The 20,545-nt window shown below is 47.2% G+C and overlaps 3 protein-coding genes, 1 long non-coding RNA gene and 1 pseudogene across 7 annotated transcripts; 3 read left to right on the top strand and 2 right to left on the bottom strand.

The window, feature by feature from the left end:
• Positions 1-3,869: 3,869 nt before the first annotated feature.
• Positions 3,870-5,472, bottom strand: LOC120641658. Of its 2 annotated transcripts, none has more exons than XR_005662350.1 (3): positions 5,199-5,472; positions 4,904-5,014; positions 3,870-4,239 (listed from the first exon to the last, which is right to left on the bottom strand). It is a non-coding gene; the product is annotated as an uncharacterized LOC120641658 (long non-coding RNA). The 2 variants fall into 2 exon arrangements; XR_005662351.1 differs by having other exon boundaries at positions 4,904-4,976.
• Positions 5,473-6,410: 938 nt separating this feature from the next.
• LOC120641657 (ubiquinol oxidase 1b, mitochondrial-like) lies at positions 6,411-8,158 on the top strand. Its single transcript, XM_039917849.1, has 3 exons — positions 6,411-6,878; positions 7,010-7,627; positions 7,736-8,158. Exons 1-3 carry the CDS (start codon positions 6,552-6,554, stop codon positions 7,793-7,795), a joined length of 1,005 nt encoding a protein of 334 aa, XP_039773783.1. The 5' UTR covers positions 6,411-6,551; the 3' UTR covers positions 7,796-8,158.
• A 4,315-nt stretch (positions 8,159-12,473) lies between these two features.
• LOC120641655 lies at positions 12,474-16,413 on the top strand (annotated as a pseudogene). The gene is made up of 7 exons (XR_005662348.1): positions 12,474-12,927; positions 13,085-13,213; positions 13,686-14,146; positions 14,279-15,108; positions 15,188-15,229; positions 15,324-15,488; positions 15,863-16,413. The product of XR_005662348.1 is annotated as a ubiquinol oxidase 1a, mitochondrial-like (transcript).
• LOC120640312 lies at positions 15,306-16,081 on the top strand. Its single transcript, XM_039916156.1, has 2 exons — positions 15,306-15,488; positions 15,863-16,081. Exons 1-2 carry the CDS (start codon positions 15,306-15,308, stop codon positions 16,079-16,081), a joined length of 402 nt encoding a protein of 133 aa, XP_039772090.1.
• A 367-nt stretch (positions 16,414-16,780) lies between the features above and the next one.
• On the bottom strand, positions 16,781-19,643 carry LOC120641656 (myb family transcription factor PHL11-like). Of its 2 annotated transcripts, none has more exons than XM_039917847.1 (6): positions 19,188-19,643; positions 18,593-18,669; positions 18,439-18,499; positions 18,268-18,343; positions 17,525-17,594; positions 16,781-17,437 (listed from the first exon to the last, which is right to left on the bottom strand). In XM_039917847.1, exons 1-6 carry the CDS (start codon positions 19,312-19,314, stop codon positions 17,027-17,029), a joined length of 822 nt encoding a protein of 273 aa, XP_039773781.1. In that variant the 5' UTR covers positions 19,315-19,643; the 3' UTR covers positions 16,781-17,026. The 2 variants fall into 2 exon arrangements, with proteins under 2 accessions (XP_039773781.1, XP_039773782.1); XM_039917848.1 differs by lacking the exon at positions 19,188-19,643 and adding an exon at positions 19,072-19,141.
• Between the last annotated feature and the right edge of the window lie 902 nt (positions 19,644-20,545).

Genomic DNA, 20,545 nt, shown 5'->3' with positions numbered 1-20,545 from the left:
TCCCCCAAAAACCCTTTCAGGAAAAATGTGAGGAGAATCTTTGGAAAACCCTGTGGGAAAAACTAAAGTAATTCGGGTATATTAGGCAAAACTCCTTCAAACCCAGTGGGAAAATAAGGAGAAACACCATAATATACAATAACCAATGTCAGTAGACCCTTGAGATAACCCAAAGTCTTAGTCTAATAACACCTTGACCCTATGGTCAATATGCTTCAAATATCATCTTCTAAAAACCCATGTGGGGAAAACTAGATGACATAGCATATAATTTTATGTTGACATTGCCTCATCAAAAACTTTATATGAGAAACCTCAAAAAGGAAAAACTCACATAAAGAAAAGAGTACAATGTATCATATGTCTCAATATCATCCACCAAAAATCTCTTTGAGAAAAATGGATGATATGACATAGTCTTGTGTCGATATTGCTTCATTAAAAACTTTATATGAGAAACCCAAAGGGAAAACTCATACAAAGAAAAGAGTGCAATATGATGTTTTCAACAAGTTATTAATCAGAGAGACGAGAGACTCTCCCCCTGAAACTTGCAAACCTTTCATACCAATATATTCTACACATATAAAATGTGAAGTATAGTAGACCTTGTGAATATCTCTTCGAGATTATCACAAGTACTTAGTTTGCAAATGTTCATATGCCCATATGACCTATGAAACAGAACCATCTTAATGCAAAATATTGCATTTAGTATAACTTGTCTCCATCTAAACAACACAAGCTGCATTACCTTTATAGATAATGACCTTTGATTCAATAGAATCAATATTACATTTAAATATAGCAGAATAAATAAAAAAATAAAACTTCTGCACTATTATTATTGTGAACTATAGATACACAAAAGAATATGTCAAATATATTTTAGTGTATATGGAAAACTTCAAAGTATGATTTAAGTTGTATGAGATACTATATAGTCATCATAGCCATGTGTAGGGCACAATTAGCAAATGATCTTGTGATCCTAAATGGTCTTAAATGAATAATGTATAAACTATAAATTTATATCTTACATCTACAACTTTAATATGGAACTACTCTAGATCAAGTTATTAAAAAAACTTCTAGTCTTTTAAATTACTTATAGTAACTTTTTGGACTACTGAATGACCTTAAATGAAAACATTATCAGCTACGAAATTTTATATCTCATCAACTTCTACAATTTTTTATGTAAAGTTTGACTTCATCCGAGATCGTATGAAAAAGTTATGAATTTATTTGCCTGAGACCATTTGTAGAGACGGGTCATATATGTTATCACCCTCCCAAAAAATAGTGGTCATTTCTAGGGATGGGGACGCCATCTCCTGCCTCTAAATATATATTTTTAAGGGCTCATGAATTGCTATAGTAAACCCGTTCCATTTGTAGGAGCAGATTAGCTTTTAAGCCGCTTCTAGATAAAAAATAGAACGTCCCTGCAAATTGTGTTTGTAGTAGTGCAATCTTTGTTATTTTCTCAGAGGCAGTAACCTTTTTAGCATTTTTGCAAATATAAACAACCCATTAGAAGCAAAAGAGAAATACTCTAGTTGAACTCATTTGTTGCGTAAAAAGAAACATTCTTTTTCTTCCGAGCAAAAGCAAAGCTGATTATAGTAGCCAGCCTTGAAACAAACAAGCAGCCGAAAGGTCAAATGATGGACACATAAAAAGCGCAGAAATGGTACTATAACCTGTACCTACACTTTACAAAGCGTCAGCTAGCCTCTTTTCCTATGTCTTTCTCAAATCATGCGTACAGTAGCAGCGAGTATTTGGCTATAGGACATAGGAGTATCATGCATGGAGAATCTACTAGCCGCTGGTTAGTTGCAGAAATATATGCCTTGTTCGGCTGGCTGGCTGGCTGGATGGCTGGCTGATTTGGCGTGAGAGGAAAAGACTGCTGGTTGGCTGGCTGGCTGGCTGATTTGGCGTGAGAGGAAAATACTGTTGTGGCTGGCTGAATCTCCCAGCCGAACAAGGCGATAATTTGTTTCCGCCCGCGGCAATCATTGCCTCAAAGTATTCATCTGGTGAGTGCCGTACCGTGTGTTTGGTTGCGGGATCAATGGGTTGGGTTGGGTTGGGTTGGATCCAACCCGGATTTTGGGGACGGAGCCGACCCATTCATTGTTTGGTTGTACTTCTGATTTTGGGGACGGAGTGAACCCATTTCATGTTTGGTTGAAGGAATTGGGAATACGGGTTGGATGGCATGATAACACCGTTAATGAGGGTCCCACTTGCCACCAATGGACCACACCTGTCAACCTCTCACTTTTTTTCTTTTTATTCACTTTTTTCTTTTTATTTTTTTCTCTCCTATCTTCTTCCTCAGCCCGTGCGCCCGGCCCGCCGCCGCCGGTCTTCCGCCGTGGCCGGCCCGGCCTCCCGCCCGCCGCTGCCCCACCTCCTCCTCCTCCCGCCCCTCCCTGGCCGGGCGCGAGCCGCCGCGGGCGAGCTCTGCCGCAGGCGTGAGCCGCCGCGGGCGCTTCCTCCGCGGAACTCTCGACACGGCCCACGCGGCGGCGCGAGGAGCAAGGGACGGCGCAGGGAACCGGGCCTGCTGCGGCGGCGCCGCCATCGGACGGGAGCAGGGACGTGAGCTGCGAGGGCGGGGGCTGGGAGGACGGCGGCGGCGCGGGCGCGTCGTTGGAGAGGGAGAGCGAGAGCTGGAGCGAGTCGAGGCGGGGCTTCTTACCCCCGACCACGGAGGAGTCGTCGCCGGAGGAAGTCCCTCTCGAGCCGCCGCAGGAAGTCCGCCGAGGACGACGAGATGGACGAGACGGACGCCGACGGAACCCGTCCGGTTCGCTCCGTCCCTCGAAATTCGACGGGCGGAGCGAACCCGCATCTTGCGGGAATATGCTCTGCTGGAGCCGCTCCGCTTCGTTTGCCCCTCATCCAAACACATCAAAAGTGGGTCGGCTCCAATCAAGTTCGCTCCGCACCTCCAACCAAACACACGGGTAGTGAGGGTGGCACACCCTTCTCAATTCTGCACTCAGCTCCAGCAATTGTCCCTAGCAAGCAGGGTCCTGTGGAAGTTTCTGGCTTATGCTCTGGCTTAAGCTTTGGGGAGCCAAACAAAAGTTTAACTAGCAGGTACCCCCGTGCTTCGCACGGGGCACCAAGCTGGAAATATAGCGCATTATATGATTATAGATGGAAGCAATGAAAGAATACATAAAAAATAACTGGATTCTATAGTGGCTGCATCTTTTCGGAATAGATACATTAAAAAGATATAAGGCTACATATATACATATGCCAGTAGAAGGACCGTGTAATGTCCAGAGTCAGTTTGGAGAAAGTAGTTCCATGACATTGTTATGTTATGGAGTAACGGAAAGAAAAATGAAGTGCAGAAAGATGTAGAAACAACATGCTTAGTTTTGTCTATGTGACTGTTGAAGCCAGAATACAACCCATACGTGTGGTTGTACTCCTGCACGTAATCTCTGTATATGGAAAAGAAAATAATCAATGGGTTGTATGTTTCAAGAACAAAAGTTAATTTATTTAAAGGACAGCAACAAAAGTTATTTGGAATTAGAAGACTTATAGTAAGAGGTTGAACATTCTGTATTTAAAGAACAATGAAATTATACGGACACCTTATTGAAATGTAGGAATGGTCACACTACCTATAGTATTTTAGACTGCACGGGCAAAATAAAGAGCTTGCAGAAAATACCTCAAGCATTGGGACAGTGTTCAATGTGGAAACAGTTTAGAGTGTGTGTGTGTGGGAGGGGGGGGGGGGGTCAGAGGCATTATAAATTTATATACTGCTGCTCCAGGCCTGCTGATATAATTAAATCATCCTCAGATTTGTAGGAGTACTAATGTGTAGAAGGTAAGCTGTACTGCGAGGGAACCCAAAAAACAGAAACATATTGTAGTCTCATAAATACCACACGACTTACTAATTGAAAGATGTGTAGGAATGTCCAAGATCATATGAGATAGCTAGAGAGCAGGATAAGTCAGTTTATCAACATACCTATAGCATCGAAAGTTAAGGAAAAGTCAAAATGCACTAAACAAAATACTTGGAGATATAAAACTGACATTGTGGAGGATATTGGAACTTACTGTATCTAAATGCATTGAGTGGCAATAGCAAGGTATAACACATAAGTCCATCCATAGGAGCATTAGGATACATTAGACGCTAATGAAGCATTGAGCAAGAAGTTTTTCTTCTAGATAACACTATACCTGCAAATGTAAAGAGATGCTTAAGCATTGACCGAAAAGTTTTTTTTAGTTAGCACTATATCTGGAAATGAGAAGAGATGCTTTGTTGTAGTCAGGTAAGGTCATATATGTAACAATTGTAGATGAACTCTAATATTGCAGGAATACATATTACTTTACATCGTAACTTTACATCCAAAATACAAACTTCAGTGTCGAAGAAGGGCTATGTGAAGCTGAGCATGTCAGAACCCAGAATAATGACTCGGCCAATCAAGATGGTCTGTTTCGCATGTTTAGAATTGAGTTCAGTTTGAAAATAATAAATGTATGTATGGAATAGAGACCATAAAAATTCAGAATGAAGGGCACATACAGTTACTTCGTCAACTAAAAAGTTTCACTGCACTCTAAAAATATAAATGAAAAACAAAGTAATATCGTACAGTTAGAAGCTAAAATAAGATATTTTTCATAACAGCTTCCATTGTAGAAGTACGGAAATATAGCACCAACAAATGAGTAGAATCCAATCATAGGAAAGGCAAAAATAGCTGTTACTAAAGACAACATTTATATACCAATTGTTACTTGGTTCAGAGAACAGAGATAAGTATGTGGTATGCAGGCAGGATCATTGTTGACTTGGTTCAGAGATAAGTATGTGGTGTATATAAAAACGTACCAAAATAATATGAAAATGCCCTTGCATTTCGTAGGCTGAGCACCTGTGTGGAGTTACAGGCAGCACTCTACCACTGTGCCAATTAGAAGAGAAGACAATATGAAAACCATTCTGTTATACATAAGAAATAATATCTGCAATCATTGGTTCACAATTTGGATGCTTTGTTTGGCACATCAATACATGGTGCATGAGCGAAAAAGGTTTTTACATGCTCGACAACACTGAAGACAATGTGATTTTCAAGTTGGATGCATGCATCATAATAATAGCATTTAGTGGCAGTCCAAATTACCGGTGGGGAGAGGAAGAGGCAAGACGCGCCGCCAGTTGAGCCAGACGCTGGGAAGGCTGGCCGTGCCGTGGAGCAGAGCCGCGTGGAGATGGAGAGATGGTGCACCGAGTAGATCCGCCAGCACGGCCGGTCGGCGAGTACATCGCTGACCAGGACCAGGGGAGAGGAAGGGGCGACAAAGCAGGGGCGGAGGCAGCGATGCGACGTGGCCCTGAGGCGTCAGGGCGGTGCCGCGCCGCGCGTCCGGCGTCGCAGACGGCCGAGGTTGCAGCAACGGCAGAGGCCTCCATGGCGCCGCGAGGGGGGGTGGGAGGGCGTCGGCACCGGTGCGCCGCCTGACCTTGGACAGACACGACGCCGAGCGGAAGCAGTTGCGGCGCGAGGGAGAGGCGGAGCAGGCGGTGGAGGCATGGGGGCGCGAGGGAGAGAGGCAGGGGAAGCAGAGGGCGGCGGATGCGCGCCTCGTGCCGCGCTAGACGGGGCTGCTGCGATGGCGGCGGAAGCGGAAAGGCAGCACGGGGTTGTGGGTCGCGGTCTCGCGGAGGGTCTGAGGGATTTTTTTTTGGCCGTATAGGGGCGCAGGGACTGGATGGGTCACGGACATCGTGGAAGTTTCGTTGGAGGCGGCGATCTGCACACCGTGGATGCGGGATCGAAGGGCTAAACAAAACAGGCGACGTGGCTGGCTGAGGGAAGAGTTTTGGTATACAGAAATAGAAAATATGGTAGATTCAGTGCGTGTTTGAAATAACCGTGTTTGAAATTACACCGAAGATTATGCTATACTATTAGTGGTGTGTCTGGGTTGCCAATTTTTGGAGGTCTGGAGGATTCTAGTTTATTGACCCATGACTCTATACTGGCACATGCTTTATTTGGCCGTGGCTGGCCCTATCCATTTTTGCGTGTTATTAGAGAAATTGTGTGGTTGTTCACCATTGATGATGATGCGGTTCGATTCTGCAGTCGCTGACCATGGCGTTCCCCATTGAGTAGAATATAATATCCTCCGTCCGGCTGCCCCCGACGTCTGCCTGTCGTGCTCCGACTGGTCGGTCAAATCATAGTGGCACCGCGCTGGATCGAGCTCACCTCAGCGCGCAACCACCTCGCGCGCGGCGGCGTGGCTCGATCTGTCCGAGAAGCTTCACTGCCGGCCGAGCCCAAGAGGCCAAGGGGCTCCCCTGCTCCCCCTGCTATAAAACCACTCCACAATCACAAGGATGTTTCGTTGTACCAGCACAGCAAAAGCACTAAGCCATCTGATCTCGCAAACACAGCTTCAAACACTTCCAGATTCCCTCCAGTTCCTCCCAAGGTTTCGCGCCACTTGCCGGCTCTGAAGCAGCAGCCATGAGCTCCCGAATGGCCGGAGCCGCGCTCCTGCGCCACCTGGCCCCCCGCCTCTTCGCCGCGGAGCCGGTGCCCGGGCTCGCCGGAAGAGGGCTCGTGCCCGCGGCCGCCAGGGTTCTCTCCGCGCGGATGTCCAGCACCGCTGCGGAGGCCGCCGCCAAAGAAGCTGCCGCCTCAGAGCAGGAGCGGCAGCAGCACGGTGGCAGCGCCGAAAAGCCGACGGCGGCAGATGGGCAGGAGAAGAAGGGCACCGTCAGCTACTGGGGCATCCAGCCGCCGAAGCTCGTCAAGGAGGACGGCACGGAGTGGAGGTGGTTCTGCTTCAGGGTGAGCAGAGCAGAGCACTGACCAACACCAACACATTTTTGTCTTCTTCCATGCAACCACGCACGATTTCTCCATCCCAATTTGTGATCGGGCTCTCTGATCGTTTGCTGTTCGTTGATGTGCACGCGCAGCCATGGGACACGTACAGGGCGGACACGTCGATCGACATGAAGAAGCACCACGAGCCGAGGGCGCCGCCGGACAAGCTGGCCTACTGGCTGGTCAAGTCGCTGGTCGTGCCCAAGCAGCTCTTCTTCCAGCGTCGGCACGCCAGCCACGCGCTGCTGCTGGAGACGGTGGCCGCCGTGCCGGGCATGGTGGGCGGCATGCTGCTCCACCTGCGGTCGCTGCGCCGCTTCGAGCACAGCGGCGGGTGGATCCGGGCGCTGCTGGAGGAGGCTGAGAACGAGCGGATGCACCTCATGACCTTCCTGGAGGTGGCGCAGCCGAAATGGTGGGAGCGCGCCCTCGTGCTCGCCGCGCAGGGCGTCTACTTCAACGCCTACTTCGTCGCCTACCTCGCGTCGCCCAAGTTCGCGCACCGCTTCGTCGGCTACCTCGAGGAGGAGGCCGTGCACTCGTACACCGAGTATCTCAAGGACCTCGAGGCGGGCATCATCGAGAACACGCCGGCGCCGGCAATCGCCATCGACTACTGGCGCCTCCCCGCCGACGCCAGGCTCAAGGACGTCGTCGCCGTCGTGCGCGCCGACGAGGCGCACCACCGCGACGTCAACCACTTCGCCTCGGTACGCACTCCGCAGCTTGCAAGAAGAATTCACCTGCTCTATGAACAAATTTTACCAATCTCGTCAGATAATTAACCGATTCATCCGGATCGATGATTCGTCGTGCAGGACATCCATTACCAGGGGATGAAGCTTAAGGACACGCCTGCGCCGCTCGGCTACCACTGATCAGTCGACGTAGATTGCTCAATTCAGCAATGTTGTTATTACCTACAGTACTACCCCCTCGGACGCCTTGTTTGGGGTCAATTGGTCTGCATGATTTGTGTGTAAATGATCAGTACTTTCATCCACATATAATCGAGTCTGATTTACCACCTGTAAGAGAATGAATGGGTTCGTGGTTGTGTCTATGTAACACGTGTCATCTTGTACATATTAACGAGTGACATTTATCAGTAAGACTTTTTAGTACGAGTAGTGAAATATGCCATGCATTGCAATTAGCACTGGATTGTCATTTGCTGATTTGCAGGAGTATAACTAGATTGATGTTACTCTCTTGTTCCAAATTATAGTTCGTTTGACTTATTTGATTCCAAGTTTTACTGCTCGTTTTATTCAAAAATTTGTACAAAATATCATTTCTTTTTATTGTGGCTTGCTTTATCAACACAAGGTCTTCAAAAATGACTTAAAATTTGACAATATTTGCATATATTTATAAAAATGACTCGATAAACTTAAAGTTAAAAAAGTCAAACGAAATACGATTTAAAACGAAGACAAACTCCCTATCCCATCTATCCGCCTCCAGCTATTGCCTGTGCCTTTCCTCAATTGAGACAGCATGTTGCCAAACCTCCTTGTCGTTGAGACGCGTCATCACTACAGGAAGACACATACCCATTTGACATGAACCGAGATGCGCGATGACCGAGAAGACCTCACACTGAAAGAAAAAACATATGGTCAAAAGACAACCTAGTTTCAACACTGTCTGACCAGTACGTCACGAGCAATTCAATTTAATTAATTTATTGTTTTTCTTGTGAATATTATCCTTCATTATTGTACAAACTTCAAAAAGGTGCAGAGCAAGAATTGAGTTTTCTTAGCAGCCATAAAAAATCCAATGAATAAACATGCGCTATGATAGATATTCTTGATACCAATCTACCAGAAGTTTGGGGATCCACTAATCAAACCATTGTTTAGTTGAAACCAGCTGATTACACCATAGTAGCAGGGAGACGGAATATGTGACGGAACCGTCAAATTAAAACTCTGAATTAAGTCTAATGGCTGTCATTTGAACACATCGGGCGCATTAGCTTAATGGCTTAATTTGACGGTCCTTTCCTAACCCACGGCCCGATCGAAACAACACCGGTAGTCCCACGCGAAGGCGGGCGCAGATGGTACAAGCACGACAAATACTTGAAAATATAACAAGGTGACAAACCGATATATAAGAGTTTTTACAAACCGAGTTCAAATACATACCCAAGTTACATAAACTGTATAACTTAAAATTTTACCACAAAAGTGACTGAAGTTGGAACATAAAAGAGATTTACAACACCACGCTACAATTGGTTTTGGTCCTGCGCAACCGATCAGACCGGTTCACCTAACCGGTCAGACCGGTGCCCCTCGGTCTACCCTGACCACCGGTCAGACCGGTCCACTGACCGGTCTAAACAAAATTGAGGGTTGCACACCCCGCCCTCAAGGGTGCAACCCGTCAACTCTCTAGCCTAAGGGTCTCGCTCCACCACCTCCCACCCCTCTGCATCCCGGCGGATGAACTTGATACAGTAGGGGCAGAAGTTGGCGTCTAGGTGTGCTGAAATACAATTTTTGGGGTGGCAACAAACCCTGAGCAACTAATACTCCGCAAGACTTACCCGACCAGTGGGTATACTTAGCCCACATACCTAGACATGCAAGGCATTTGGCTGGTGGTTATTTTGCAGAAAAAGCTTCTAAAGTAAATCCTTATTTTTTCCACTTTCAGCCTCAAATTCTATATGCTTAATCATCACTAGTTTTTGCATCCTCTAAGCAACCATAGCAAACATTGAATATTAATTCAAGATAATCATTTCCAACCATTGCTTAAATTCCATAAAGCATTACTACGATGCGGTGCTGCGATCAAGGTGCTCATATCCGAGAGCGACTGACGGCGAATCGATCCATTTTAACCTTGCAAGGTGGACCTAACCAACACGGCACGCATAGCCCCGTCGGATCACACGCTCCAACCCTTTCCCTCCCCACCTCAAACTACAGAACCGCCCCACCTTCATATAGTCAGCCGAGCCCTACGAGAGACCACCAAGAGTAAATACATGCATCCCCATTCTCCGCGGCCACTCGACTCGCCCTAAGTGGTGGTGATGAAGTTATGTACTTTTGAAGTAAGACAGTACTAGATTTACCGGTTTCGACTACCTCTTACTCCGGGCATGTGGTTAGTACAATTCAAACTCGATCACAGGGCCAAACAACGGACGGTCCTTAACCGACACAGACAGGGCTAAACATTCCCTGCCCGGTCTCAAATTCCCTTTCCTTTCCTACATATTCCAATATTCCATATATTCGAAATATAGAGGCATCCTATATCTCGCGAGTGAACAGAAATCACTCGACTTCTACCGAGATCTATTAGGCATAGCATTTCTATCGTCCTATACGTACTAGTCTAACTCAAGGGAACCTAGGGATCATGCAACTAGGGTTCCAAACAACTCCTAAAACTTAATACACAATTAATAGATATAAATATATATAATATTGCATAATTTAAATTAGTGGGTCATGCACCGGGGCTTGCCTTGAGACTGCTGCTCAGTACTAGGGTCAAATGGGCTTGGGCCGACTCCTCACGAACCTCCTGCTGCGGGGCTTGCCCCTGTGGCTCTTGGGGCTCCGCAACCACCTCGTATACAACCTCCTCTGCTGCGGCTGCTACACGTATGCATATACATATGACATGAGAAATGCATGCATGATTTATCAAAATTACAAGTAACCAATAACCAAAATAATTTCTAACTATTTGCACTAACTACCCCTTATAATCCCCTCTCAACCACTGCCACACCGGTCAGACTGGTCCTCCTGACCGATCAGACCAGTCCCATTGAACCCGACCAAACTACCGGTCAGATCGGTCCTACCCAGACCAAAAGCTAGAATTCTTGGCGCGGTGAAGCTAGCCCACCAAATCTAAATCCCTTCTAGGCACTAGTTCAGGGGTGCATATAGATGATCCTGACCCAAGGAATCCGACTAAAATCTCCTAGAATGATGGATTCACCCAATCCTAGATGAAATACTTTGGATGAGCCTTCTTCCCCGCGAAGGACCTTGAATCCACGTCACCCCGGGAGGAGCACATGGAGAGAGTGATCCTCGACCCCGATTTGAAGCTCCCCCAAGCCTTGAAATGGAGTTGGAAGTAGGAATTTGGGAGGGAGGGTTTGGGAGAGGAAAAACTCGGGAGGGAGAGAGAGAGAGCTGGCGTGGTGAGGATGAGTGATCTGGTGAGAGGGAGAGAGAGAGTGTGGTTTAAATGATGTGGGGCCCAAAACGGTTGAAACAGGTTCAACCGGTCAGACCGGTTGCCCCGACCGGTCAAACCAGTCCGGCCCAAGCTGACAGAAAAAATTTGGTTTAGTGATTTGTCGTGTGCGTATAAGACTAGTGACCATATTTAATTTAATTATAGGCGATTAACACATGAGGTGTTACAGAATAGCGGTTTAGCTACGAGTTCCAATTATGCTACTTCGTTTGCCACTTGGAAACAGATCATTTGACTCATACATCATGATTGTTTATTCAGCCAATGGTTCGCGTGGCAAGCACAATGCCAGCAAAGATCAAAGTAAGCAAAGTGCGGGAAGTTTCTGGCTTATGCTTTTGTTTATCCTGTTCGTCACGATTGAATATATGCTGTTGCTAGTAGATTGGGTAATAAACGGATCTAAGCACAGCAATTTGCAGATAAAAAAGATCCTAAATATAGTACTCCCTCTGTTCCAAATTATATATCGTTTGAATTTTTTTACCATAAATTTGACCGCTCATTTTATTCAAAAATTTCTGTAAAATATCACTTCTTTTGTTGTGACTTGATTTATCAATACAACCCGACTTAAATTTAACTATATATGTTTGCATAATTTTTTAAATAAGATGAGTGATCAAACTTAAAGTTAAAAAGTCAAACCACTTATAATATGAAACGGAGGGTGTAGGAGGAAGCGAACTGCTCGTAGCTGCCTCATTTGACTGACAACCTGGTCTTGGATGGTTGGAGTCTTTCTTGGTCCTCAAGACAAACCACAGAACGGGAAGAATGTCCCGTTTTGCTTTGTTTTCTCTGTATAGTAAGTACGAGTAGTACTACAATACGTACTACCAGTTCGTACAATTCATTAATATATGAAGATGGTGTGAACGGAATATTCAACTGGAACACCAAAAATATTCCCATGGATCACTTGATCAAGCATCTAATACTTTATGCTTGGAAGAAAAATAAGACCACTTCTAGCATTAGCAACCAGAAAAAAAAAAGAGAAAAGAAAATTAAAAATGTTGAGAGCATCCATGTGTTACAGGGAGATTTATCTGATGCGTGTACCAATTTCACATCACAAACAAATATAGGTTGCAGCGTGCAAACACGTGAACCTAAATCACAGGCTGTTTCCAACGGAAAAGAAATATCACGGGTAATTCATTAATTAACGTCCAGCCTGATCTACTTGGAGAAGAAGAAAGGACCACCTGAGTTTCTGGAAGCCCGGGGAAGCAAGGCACCTCCCCCTTCGCTGACGGGGCGGCCCCACTACCCTATATAAAAGTCCTCCCAAAATTCCCCCCGCACCATTTCCAATCTGCAACCAAGCAATCGCCGTCAACACAAGCGCGCGGCCCACCACGACTCACGTCGCATCTGCTCCTGCTCCCCAAAAGCACTTCTGGCTCGCGAAAACCGGTGATCGCCGGCGATGAGCTCCCGGATGGCCGGATCCATCCTCCTCCGCCACGCCGGCAAGCGCCTCTTCGCCGCGGCGGCGGCCTCTCCCACGGCGGCCGCGAGGCCCTCACTGCTCGCTGGCGCCGACGGCGTCCCGGCGGTTATGGTGCGGCTCATGTCCACGTCGTCCTCCCCCGCCGCGGCCGCGGCAGCAACGCCGCCGCAGAAGGCGAAGGAGGAGGCGGCCAAGGACGGAGGGGACAAGAAGGCCGTGGTGATCAACAGCTACTGGGGCATCGAGCAGACGAACAAGCTGATGCGGGAGGACGGCACCGAGTGGAAGTGGACTTGCTTTAGGGTACGTGATCCTCGCTTTGATTGTTTTTCGGTTTGCTTGCCTCTTGCGATTCATCCAGGCGGTGAACGGATCGTCTCTAGATCGGTTCATGCACAGGCGTTGGTTAATGGTGATTAACTCGTTGCGGCGGCGTGATTAATCTGTCCTTCTGTTGCAGCCATGGGAGACGTATACGGCGGACACGTCCATCGATCTGACCAGGCACCACGAGCCCAAGACGATGCTCGACAAGATCGCTTACTGGACCGTCAAGTCGCTGCGCTTCCCCACCGACGTCTTCTTCCAGGTTCGTGCATGCGCGCAGTTCATGGCCTTCGCTGTTCAATTGATCAGTCCGGTGTTTCGCAGTTCAATTGATCGGTCCGGTGTTTTCTACTGTACTAGACTTTACTAGCTACATGGCGTGGTATGTGGTTTTAGTATCAATGGCGTCTGAACATCTATCCTCCTTTCTGGAAGTCGCAACTTGTATTTGCAACGTGGACCAAATCGAGTATTTTAGCACAAACATTTTGTGGATTTCATTATATTCTAGACGATTGACAAGGACATCAACCAAACAGAGCTATGGACATTTGCTACCCGATAAAATATAGGATTGCTATTTTTTTATTAGCAACCATCTCTTTAATTTGGCTTTAGAAGAAGAATATGATCCATTCGTAACTGTATGTGCAAATAATATTAATGCCGAATTATGGTACTGTGTTGTAAATTCGCAAGCTGACACGGTGACGAATTGTGTGAATTTTCTGCAGAGGCGATATGGCTGCCGGGCCATGATGCTGGAGACCGTGGCAGCGGTGCCGGGGATGGTGGGCGGCATGCTGCTCCACCTGCGCTCTCTCCGCCGCTTCGAGCAGAGCGGCGGCTGGATCCGCGCGCTGCTTGAAGAGGCCGAGAACGAGCGCATGCACCTCATGACTTTCATGGAGGTGGCGAAGCCGAGGTGGTACGAGCGCGCGCTGGTGATCGCCGTCCAGGGCGTCTTCTTCAACGCCTACTTCCTGGGCTACCTCCTCTCCCCCAAGTTCGCGCACGCATCCACTCGTACACCGAGTACCTCAAGGACCTGGAGGTCGGCAAGATCGACAACGTCCCCGCCCCGGCCATCGCCATCGACTACTGGCGCCTCCCCGCCAACGCTACGCTCAAGGACGTCGTCACCGTGGTGCGCGCCGACGAGGCTCACCACCGTGACGTCAACCACTTCGCATCGGTACGAACTAAAACACTTCCAGATTCTATTTGGAGATTAGCACCACTGTTTCATGTCATTTGGTCACATATGTTTGTTTGGGTTTACGGATTGGTTCTGATGTCTGATTCCGTCTTTGCTTGTGGCATGCAGGACATCCATTGCCAGGGCATGCAGCTGAAGGAGTCCCCTGCGCCCATCGGATACCACTGAGGCTGATTGCGCTCTGCTGAATTTTGCATCGCTAATAAGAAAATGAGTGTTCTGTTTTTATTGGAAAGCATGCCTATGAGTAATGAGTTGAGTTATTCTACTACAATATTTTCGAACCATTTCGATGAGAGTAAAACCTATTTTATGTACATATCTGAAGCCTGACAGGTGCTTTTCTGGCGTTTTCACCTGAAGTTCCTCTGTTCTACATGTTAACTGAATTGCGATCTCTGTTCTGGTATGAACAATTTCTGCATCAGAAACTCAGCTGAACTTCCTCTGTTCTTCATGTCATCTGAATTTTTGTCTGTGATGTAGAACAGTAGAACGCACACAGCGCATCTTGGTTTGCAGATGTTTGAGTGTGCTATTTGATTGCGTTTTCTGTTGCTTATACTTGGGCTTTTGAGGAGTACTTTGGATGGCTGATAATGGCGCTTGATTGCTGCCGTTTGTCGGTCCCAAATGGCAGCTAGCTAGTTACCAGTGCAGGGCACCATCGCATCAGAGTCCCAGAACCCTTCGCCCAATCTAGCACAAGTGCTTCCCTCGTTTCTCCACCGCCCGCCGCCATGTCTACCTTTCACCTGCAGCACCCGGCGGTCACTCTCCAGCCGAGCGCCCTACGCGCCCGCATCATCCCGCCATCCAGACTTGCAAAACTACCACACCGCCGCTTCTCTCCACCAACTCCACTCCTCGGCGCGGAGAGCAGATTCGCCCTAGCCCCCCGCGCGTCCGCCAGCGGAAGCCCGGGCCCCGACACGCAGGTGGCCAACCTGACCGCATCCCCTGACACTTTGATTTGAACCGCAGGGGAGCTGAGCTAACTGCGCGCATGATTTGCAGGGCGAGCCCGGGCCGAAGGCTGGATTCTGGACTAAATGGATGGTGAGCTCATGGTGGCTGTGGTTGAATGATGGGGATTTTGATTTGTTTTGTTTTGTGGGGGTTCCGATGATTCTGGATGCGCGCGCAGGTGCAGAGCGCGGAGGCGAGGGCCAGAGTGGCCAAGCTCGGCCTGGCCGCCGTGCTGGCCTACGGGCTGTTCGACGCCGTTACCTACACCACCTTCTTCGTGCTCGCGTTCCTCGGCTACGAGAAGAGCACCGGCAAGAACCCTGCGGCCAATCTCAAGGCTCTGCTTGGTGTATGTTCTCTGTGCCTTTCCTTTGTTGTTTGCTGATGTAGTATACTTCTGCTAGGTACTGCAATCCACTTTTCCATCTCCATTGCTAGTACCAAATTAGACGGAGAAGTTCACTGTTGGCAACCACGACTAACTGAAACCAAATGTACCCTGGATATAAGTTGTGACAGAACACAATTCTGACATTGTTTGCTAACAGATGACTTGCCAAAATTGGGCTCTAAGTTATGTTGTTTGACAAATGGCGCTCATTTTCTTTCTGGAGACATTCAATCTTTTCTAGTTGTCATTAGCCATGGTACTATCTGCATATTCGCCCAATGCAAAAGTGTTAGTGTCCTAAGACTGATCTTCATCTGCTTTCTTTTTATCAGATTGTTATCCTAATGTGGACTGGTAACAATGTTACAAGGCCATTCCGAGTCGCTGGTGCAGCTGCTTTGGCCCCGGTGATTGACAAGGGCTTGAAGGGTATTCAGGAGAAACTTAACCTTCCAACCCAGATGTATGCCTTTGCACTTGTGTTTGGATCCGTGGCCACGGTATGCTTCACAGTCGTTGGTATCTTGGTCCTCTCAAAGTGGGGAAAGTAAAGAGTTGCCTCTCATGCATATCCACAGTTTTGTTTTGTTTCAATCTTCTGTTTCCACACTCTTTTCAACAGATCCGAGTTTTGTACAATTAGTATGACACTGGCATGATGTACTAATTCAGTTATCCATGGATAATTTCTTTCTCACTTAGATAAGTAATTAAAATAAATTTAGTTTTGAATTTTTTTCCTTTTTTATTTCATGGGTTTGTAACACTTGGGAGTCTCAATATTTCTGGTACATAGGATAGGAGTCAGGACCTTTAGGGGTTTTCCAGTGTTGTAAATGCTGAATATAGTTTTGACCAGGCAACAAGAGAGATGTTTGGATAATCTTACAGCATAAGAACTGAGATGTCTGGTGACTTGATTAATGCTATCATCCCAAAATGTTTTGTCAGATGGGTTCATGGGTTATTCAGTATTACATAGGTTGCAGCTAGTTGATGATTGATAGTTGAATAATTTTTAATTATGGAAAAGGCTTCAGTAACAAACAGATCCAACGGAGGAAGATTAAAGTACATATGGCTGGCATTCTTAACACTATGGGGCTACAGGCCAAGAACTCAACACTTTAGATCTTCAATTTTTTAGCTTTGGTTACTCTTTTATCGTGAAAATAGGATATATTTGGTGCACATCAAGTTACTAAATGTTCAGATAAATGGTACAAAAAGGACATTTCAAAATATGCATATACCATGACTAGACTTTTGCATGCTCTATCATTCATCAATATGCATTCTACATGTGTACAATTCAAACTTTTCAAACAATAATCAAACTTATTCAGAAATTTCTTTCAGCGGATTTAACATTAGAAGAGAGTAAAGCAAACTTGTAAGCTGTGGTCAAGCATACTCAATACCCACAGGAAAGTAACCTAATATCAAAGAGTTAACTTCCCAAAACTGTCAGCTTCTTGAAAAAATCTCTATATTATCTACTGGTTGATTTTCAAATCTAGCTCACATGGTTGTATCCCTCTAGAAGAGAGGTCATATCCACCTTTAATATTCAAGTCTAGTCGGAGCGACTCTTCAGTTTTTGGTGTCCATTTGTCTTCCTTAGCCTCCTGACTTCCTAGTTGGTAGAGCTGAAAGCCTAAATTATCTTTAAGGTTGTCATCAGATATAGCTTTCTCCAATTGGTCATTACTTTCTTCGCACACTCGAGTTGCATTGTCCATGAACCCTGATAGAGCTAGGTTGAAATCCATGAGCTGTGATCTGGTTGATTCTATGTTGTCACTGGGTGCACTTGCATCGAAGGAAATGTTTCTCTCAGCCTTCTCTATTATTGCCTTTAAGTACTTCCCTTGGGCCTCAATTCGCATCTGCAGCTTCTTTTGCACCTGATTGCAGACATAAGCACTTGTAGTGTTATGGAAGAAAGTTTTGGAGAGCACAAGCTCATGGTAGTGATGTAAAACCTGTCTTACCTCAAGTTGCTCTTGCAGTTTTCTTTGGACTTGAATTTGATACCTTAGTGCATCAGCAAGTGGCATCTCCCTAATTTACATAAGAATGTTTTAGTAGTCCAACCATTACCCACAAAAAGTTCAACAAAAAATAGGCTCCCAGTTTAGTCACATAAGAAAAAAAGCAATCAGTGTTCTAAAAAATGCAATCAGTTCTATGCAAATTCCTGGGCCTGTCTGTGTAAGGAATTTTTTTTTTGGGTATACAAACTTTGAAGATATAGTGTATTTACTCTAAATTAATACTTGATCTTAGCAGGTGGATTTCTATTCAACCCCCTGTTTGGATGCATTTGTATTATTATCTACTGATGGATAGATTCCTGGTTTGGGATTTTGACTCATCTAATTTTCAATTTCTTCTTATCGGGATTACACTTCTACGGTCCCATACATGCAGAAAAATAATGCCTGCGCAGGTTTCATAAATCCACTATGAAGTTGACAAATGATGTCTCACTTATGCTGTGAGAATAGGAGTTGAGTAGGGCAAGTAATATATCAGTTGAAACTGAGGTTTAAGAGAGCAAACCCCAATCTTGATGTTCCTTTTGTCAGGGAACTCGTTGTAGCAGCTACAGTTGTCTACTTAACACAATGCATTATGCTAATTGCACCAAATGTTGATTGACTTCCTGTAGTGCCCTAAGGACGGGTATATCACTCAGCAAGTAATTAGACAGCAAAAGGTAATTTCTCGTTACCCTGTGTTCTTTCCTTCACCAGGAACACCTGGAACAGGAGTTGGAGTGGGAAAACTGAGGCCTTGTGCAGCAAATCCTGATGACAGAAGGAGCGAAAGTATGAAAATAAGAAGGAAAACTTTGCCGGGTAAATCCTGATGACAGAAAAAGAGGATAGTGCAAGGTTCATACCACTGCCGTTGGCAAGTTCCAGGACACTGCTTTTCTTTCCCTGTCTTCCCAGTCTATATTTCTACGCACGTCAGTATCAATGTCACAATCTGTTAGTATAATGGACCGCAAGTCCCTAGCAAATGCTAAAGCAGTGAAGAAGTAGAGCTCAAACCTGAAGGTGGCTTTTGAGATGGTACAGAGTAAGGCCTTTCATGCCCATCAATCTGAGCACCGACTTGGGCGTCGCTTCTGTTCCGGTCAGCACAAGAAATGGTTAATCCAGAATACAGCAGAGATGCTCAAGGAAACAAAATTCAGATGAACATGGGGTTGATTAGCTACAGAGTACAGAGAGAGTGCTGTTCAGAGAAAGAAAGAGGAATCGCACTTGATCTAGTTTCTAGCATGACAGATGAGGTGAGTACCATTGTTCCAAAAGGAAATTCTTGGCACTGTTTCTAGTCAACTGTCTTCATCGGTGGTTGTGGCTATGGCAATTGTATTTTACATGTGGCTTTTAGGCTGTTTGACTATGCTATATTGAACTTGCACAAGGCTCTATGGTCAACCATGCAGTAGCTCGCAGCCAAGCCGAGCAGAATTCGGCCTGAACAATGCATGCCTACATGTTCTGTAAAAGCAGCATCATACTAGCAGATTGCAGAGGATGGTTGAAGCCGTCGCCTTCACGTCCAGCAGGCTTCATCAGGGCAGAGTAAGCTTATCTGAGGAACTGAAGCAGGATGGAAAGGAAAGCGAGCACTCACTGTCCGGGCCGCCCAGCCTGTCGACGGCGTCGACGAAGCGCTGGTGGAGCTCCGGCGTCCACCGCAGCCGCGGCTTGGGATCCCGCGACATCTCCCCGCCGCCGCCGCCGTAGCTCCCCTCCATCATTCCTTCCCGGCGATCGCCGCCCCCTCTCCGGCGGCCAAGACGCTCAGCTCGTGGTAGACGAGCTCTTTGCTCAAGGGAATATAACGTTGCCGCCTCCTAGGGGGAAGCGACGGTGCCGGCCGGTGTAACGAGCACAGGTGTATGTGAGGACAAGAGCGCGGGGTGTGCCGGACAAGGAGGAGGGCATCATGTGTGTGAGGAATCTAGGACGACTTGGGCAGCAGCAGCTAGCTGGTGGGGGTGGTGCAACGCAACGCAGCGGCGCATGGAACCAAACGAAACGAAACGAATGGGCATTTCGGACGCCAAGGCGGCGGTTGGGGGGGCTCGTACAACAGTACAGGAAAAAAAAATTGGGGCTCATGGATTTCAAAAGAAAAGGAAGAAAGAAAATCCGTGTGATCCTGCCGTTTCAAATACTGTCAGTAGGACGGTAGCTTCATCGCGAAAGAACACGGCGACACGCGTCAGTGAAAAAAAGGTAGTAGCATTCAGATTCGTTCAAGAGGGTCCAACCAAGGCGAGTCGGCGAGGAGGAAAAAATGCAGCGAGATCACGTCGGCTTCGAATCTCTGCGTGGGAACCCAACGGAACGGGGTCGGTAGCACCTGCCCGTGCCCCGTGCGGCGAGTCCAGCTGTGGCTGTGCCAGGCCGCGCGGAATATTCCGGCGGTGGCGCACGCGGCAGCGCGGGGAGGGCCGCGGCGGCTCGGGGTGGGGCCCGGGGGGCGAGATGTCTGGCGCGCGCTGATGTCGCTGGAATATTCGCGCCAGCTGTGGCCGCGAGCCGCCGTGCGACCCGCTGGCTCGCTGACCGCTCCCCCCTCTCGTTGTTGGATCCACGGTCCACGGATCGGTCTCCGTCCCAACCTCCAAGCGCCAGTCGCCGTCGCGGATGATTAGCCGAGACCGGTGCTTAAACAACGCTAATCCTGGTAGATTCGAGCATCTTCGTAGCCCTAGTTTGGCTCCTCTCGTACGACGCAGCATTGTTTTCGATCAATTTGGGGGGCATAAAACTGCGCGAGCCAAGAATGCCGCGAGGAAAAGATTCGGCGAACCACCTGTTTTGGCGTTCCTGGAGCGTCACTTTCCTGACGAGTCCAGTGGCCTTTGGGCACCGCGGCTCTGCAACCTGCCGACGCCTGATGGCTCCATTTACAGACCATGTTGCCATCAAACCTGATTCTCAAACCTCCGTTGATGTATCGATGCATTTAAACGACCTGAA

The sequence above is a fragment of the Panicum virgatum genome, chromosome 7K, assembly GCF_016808335.1.
Source record: "Panicum virgatum strain AP13 chromosome 7K, P.virgatum_v5, whole genome shotgun sequence".
NCBI lineage: Eukaryota > Viridiplantae > Streptophyta > Magnoliopsida > Poales > Poaceae > Panicum > Panicum virgatum.
This window is presented reverse-complemented; position numbering and strand designations above follow the sequence as displayed.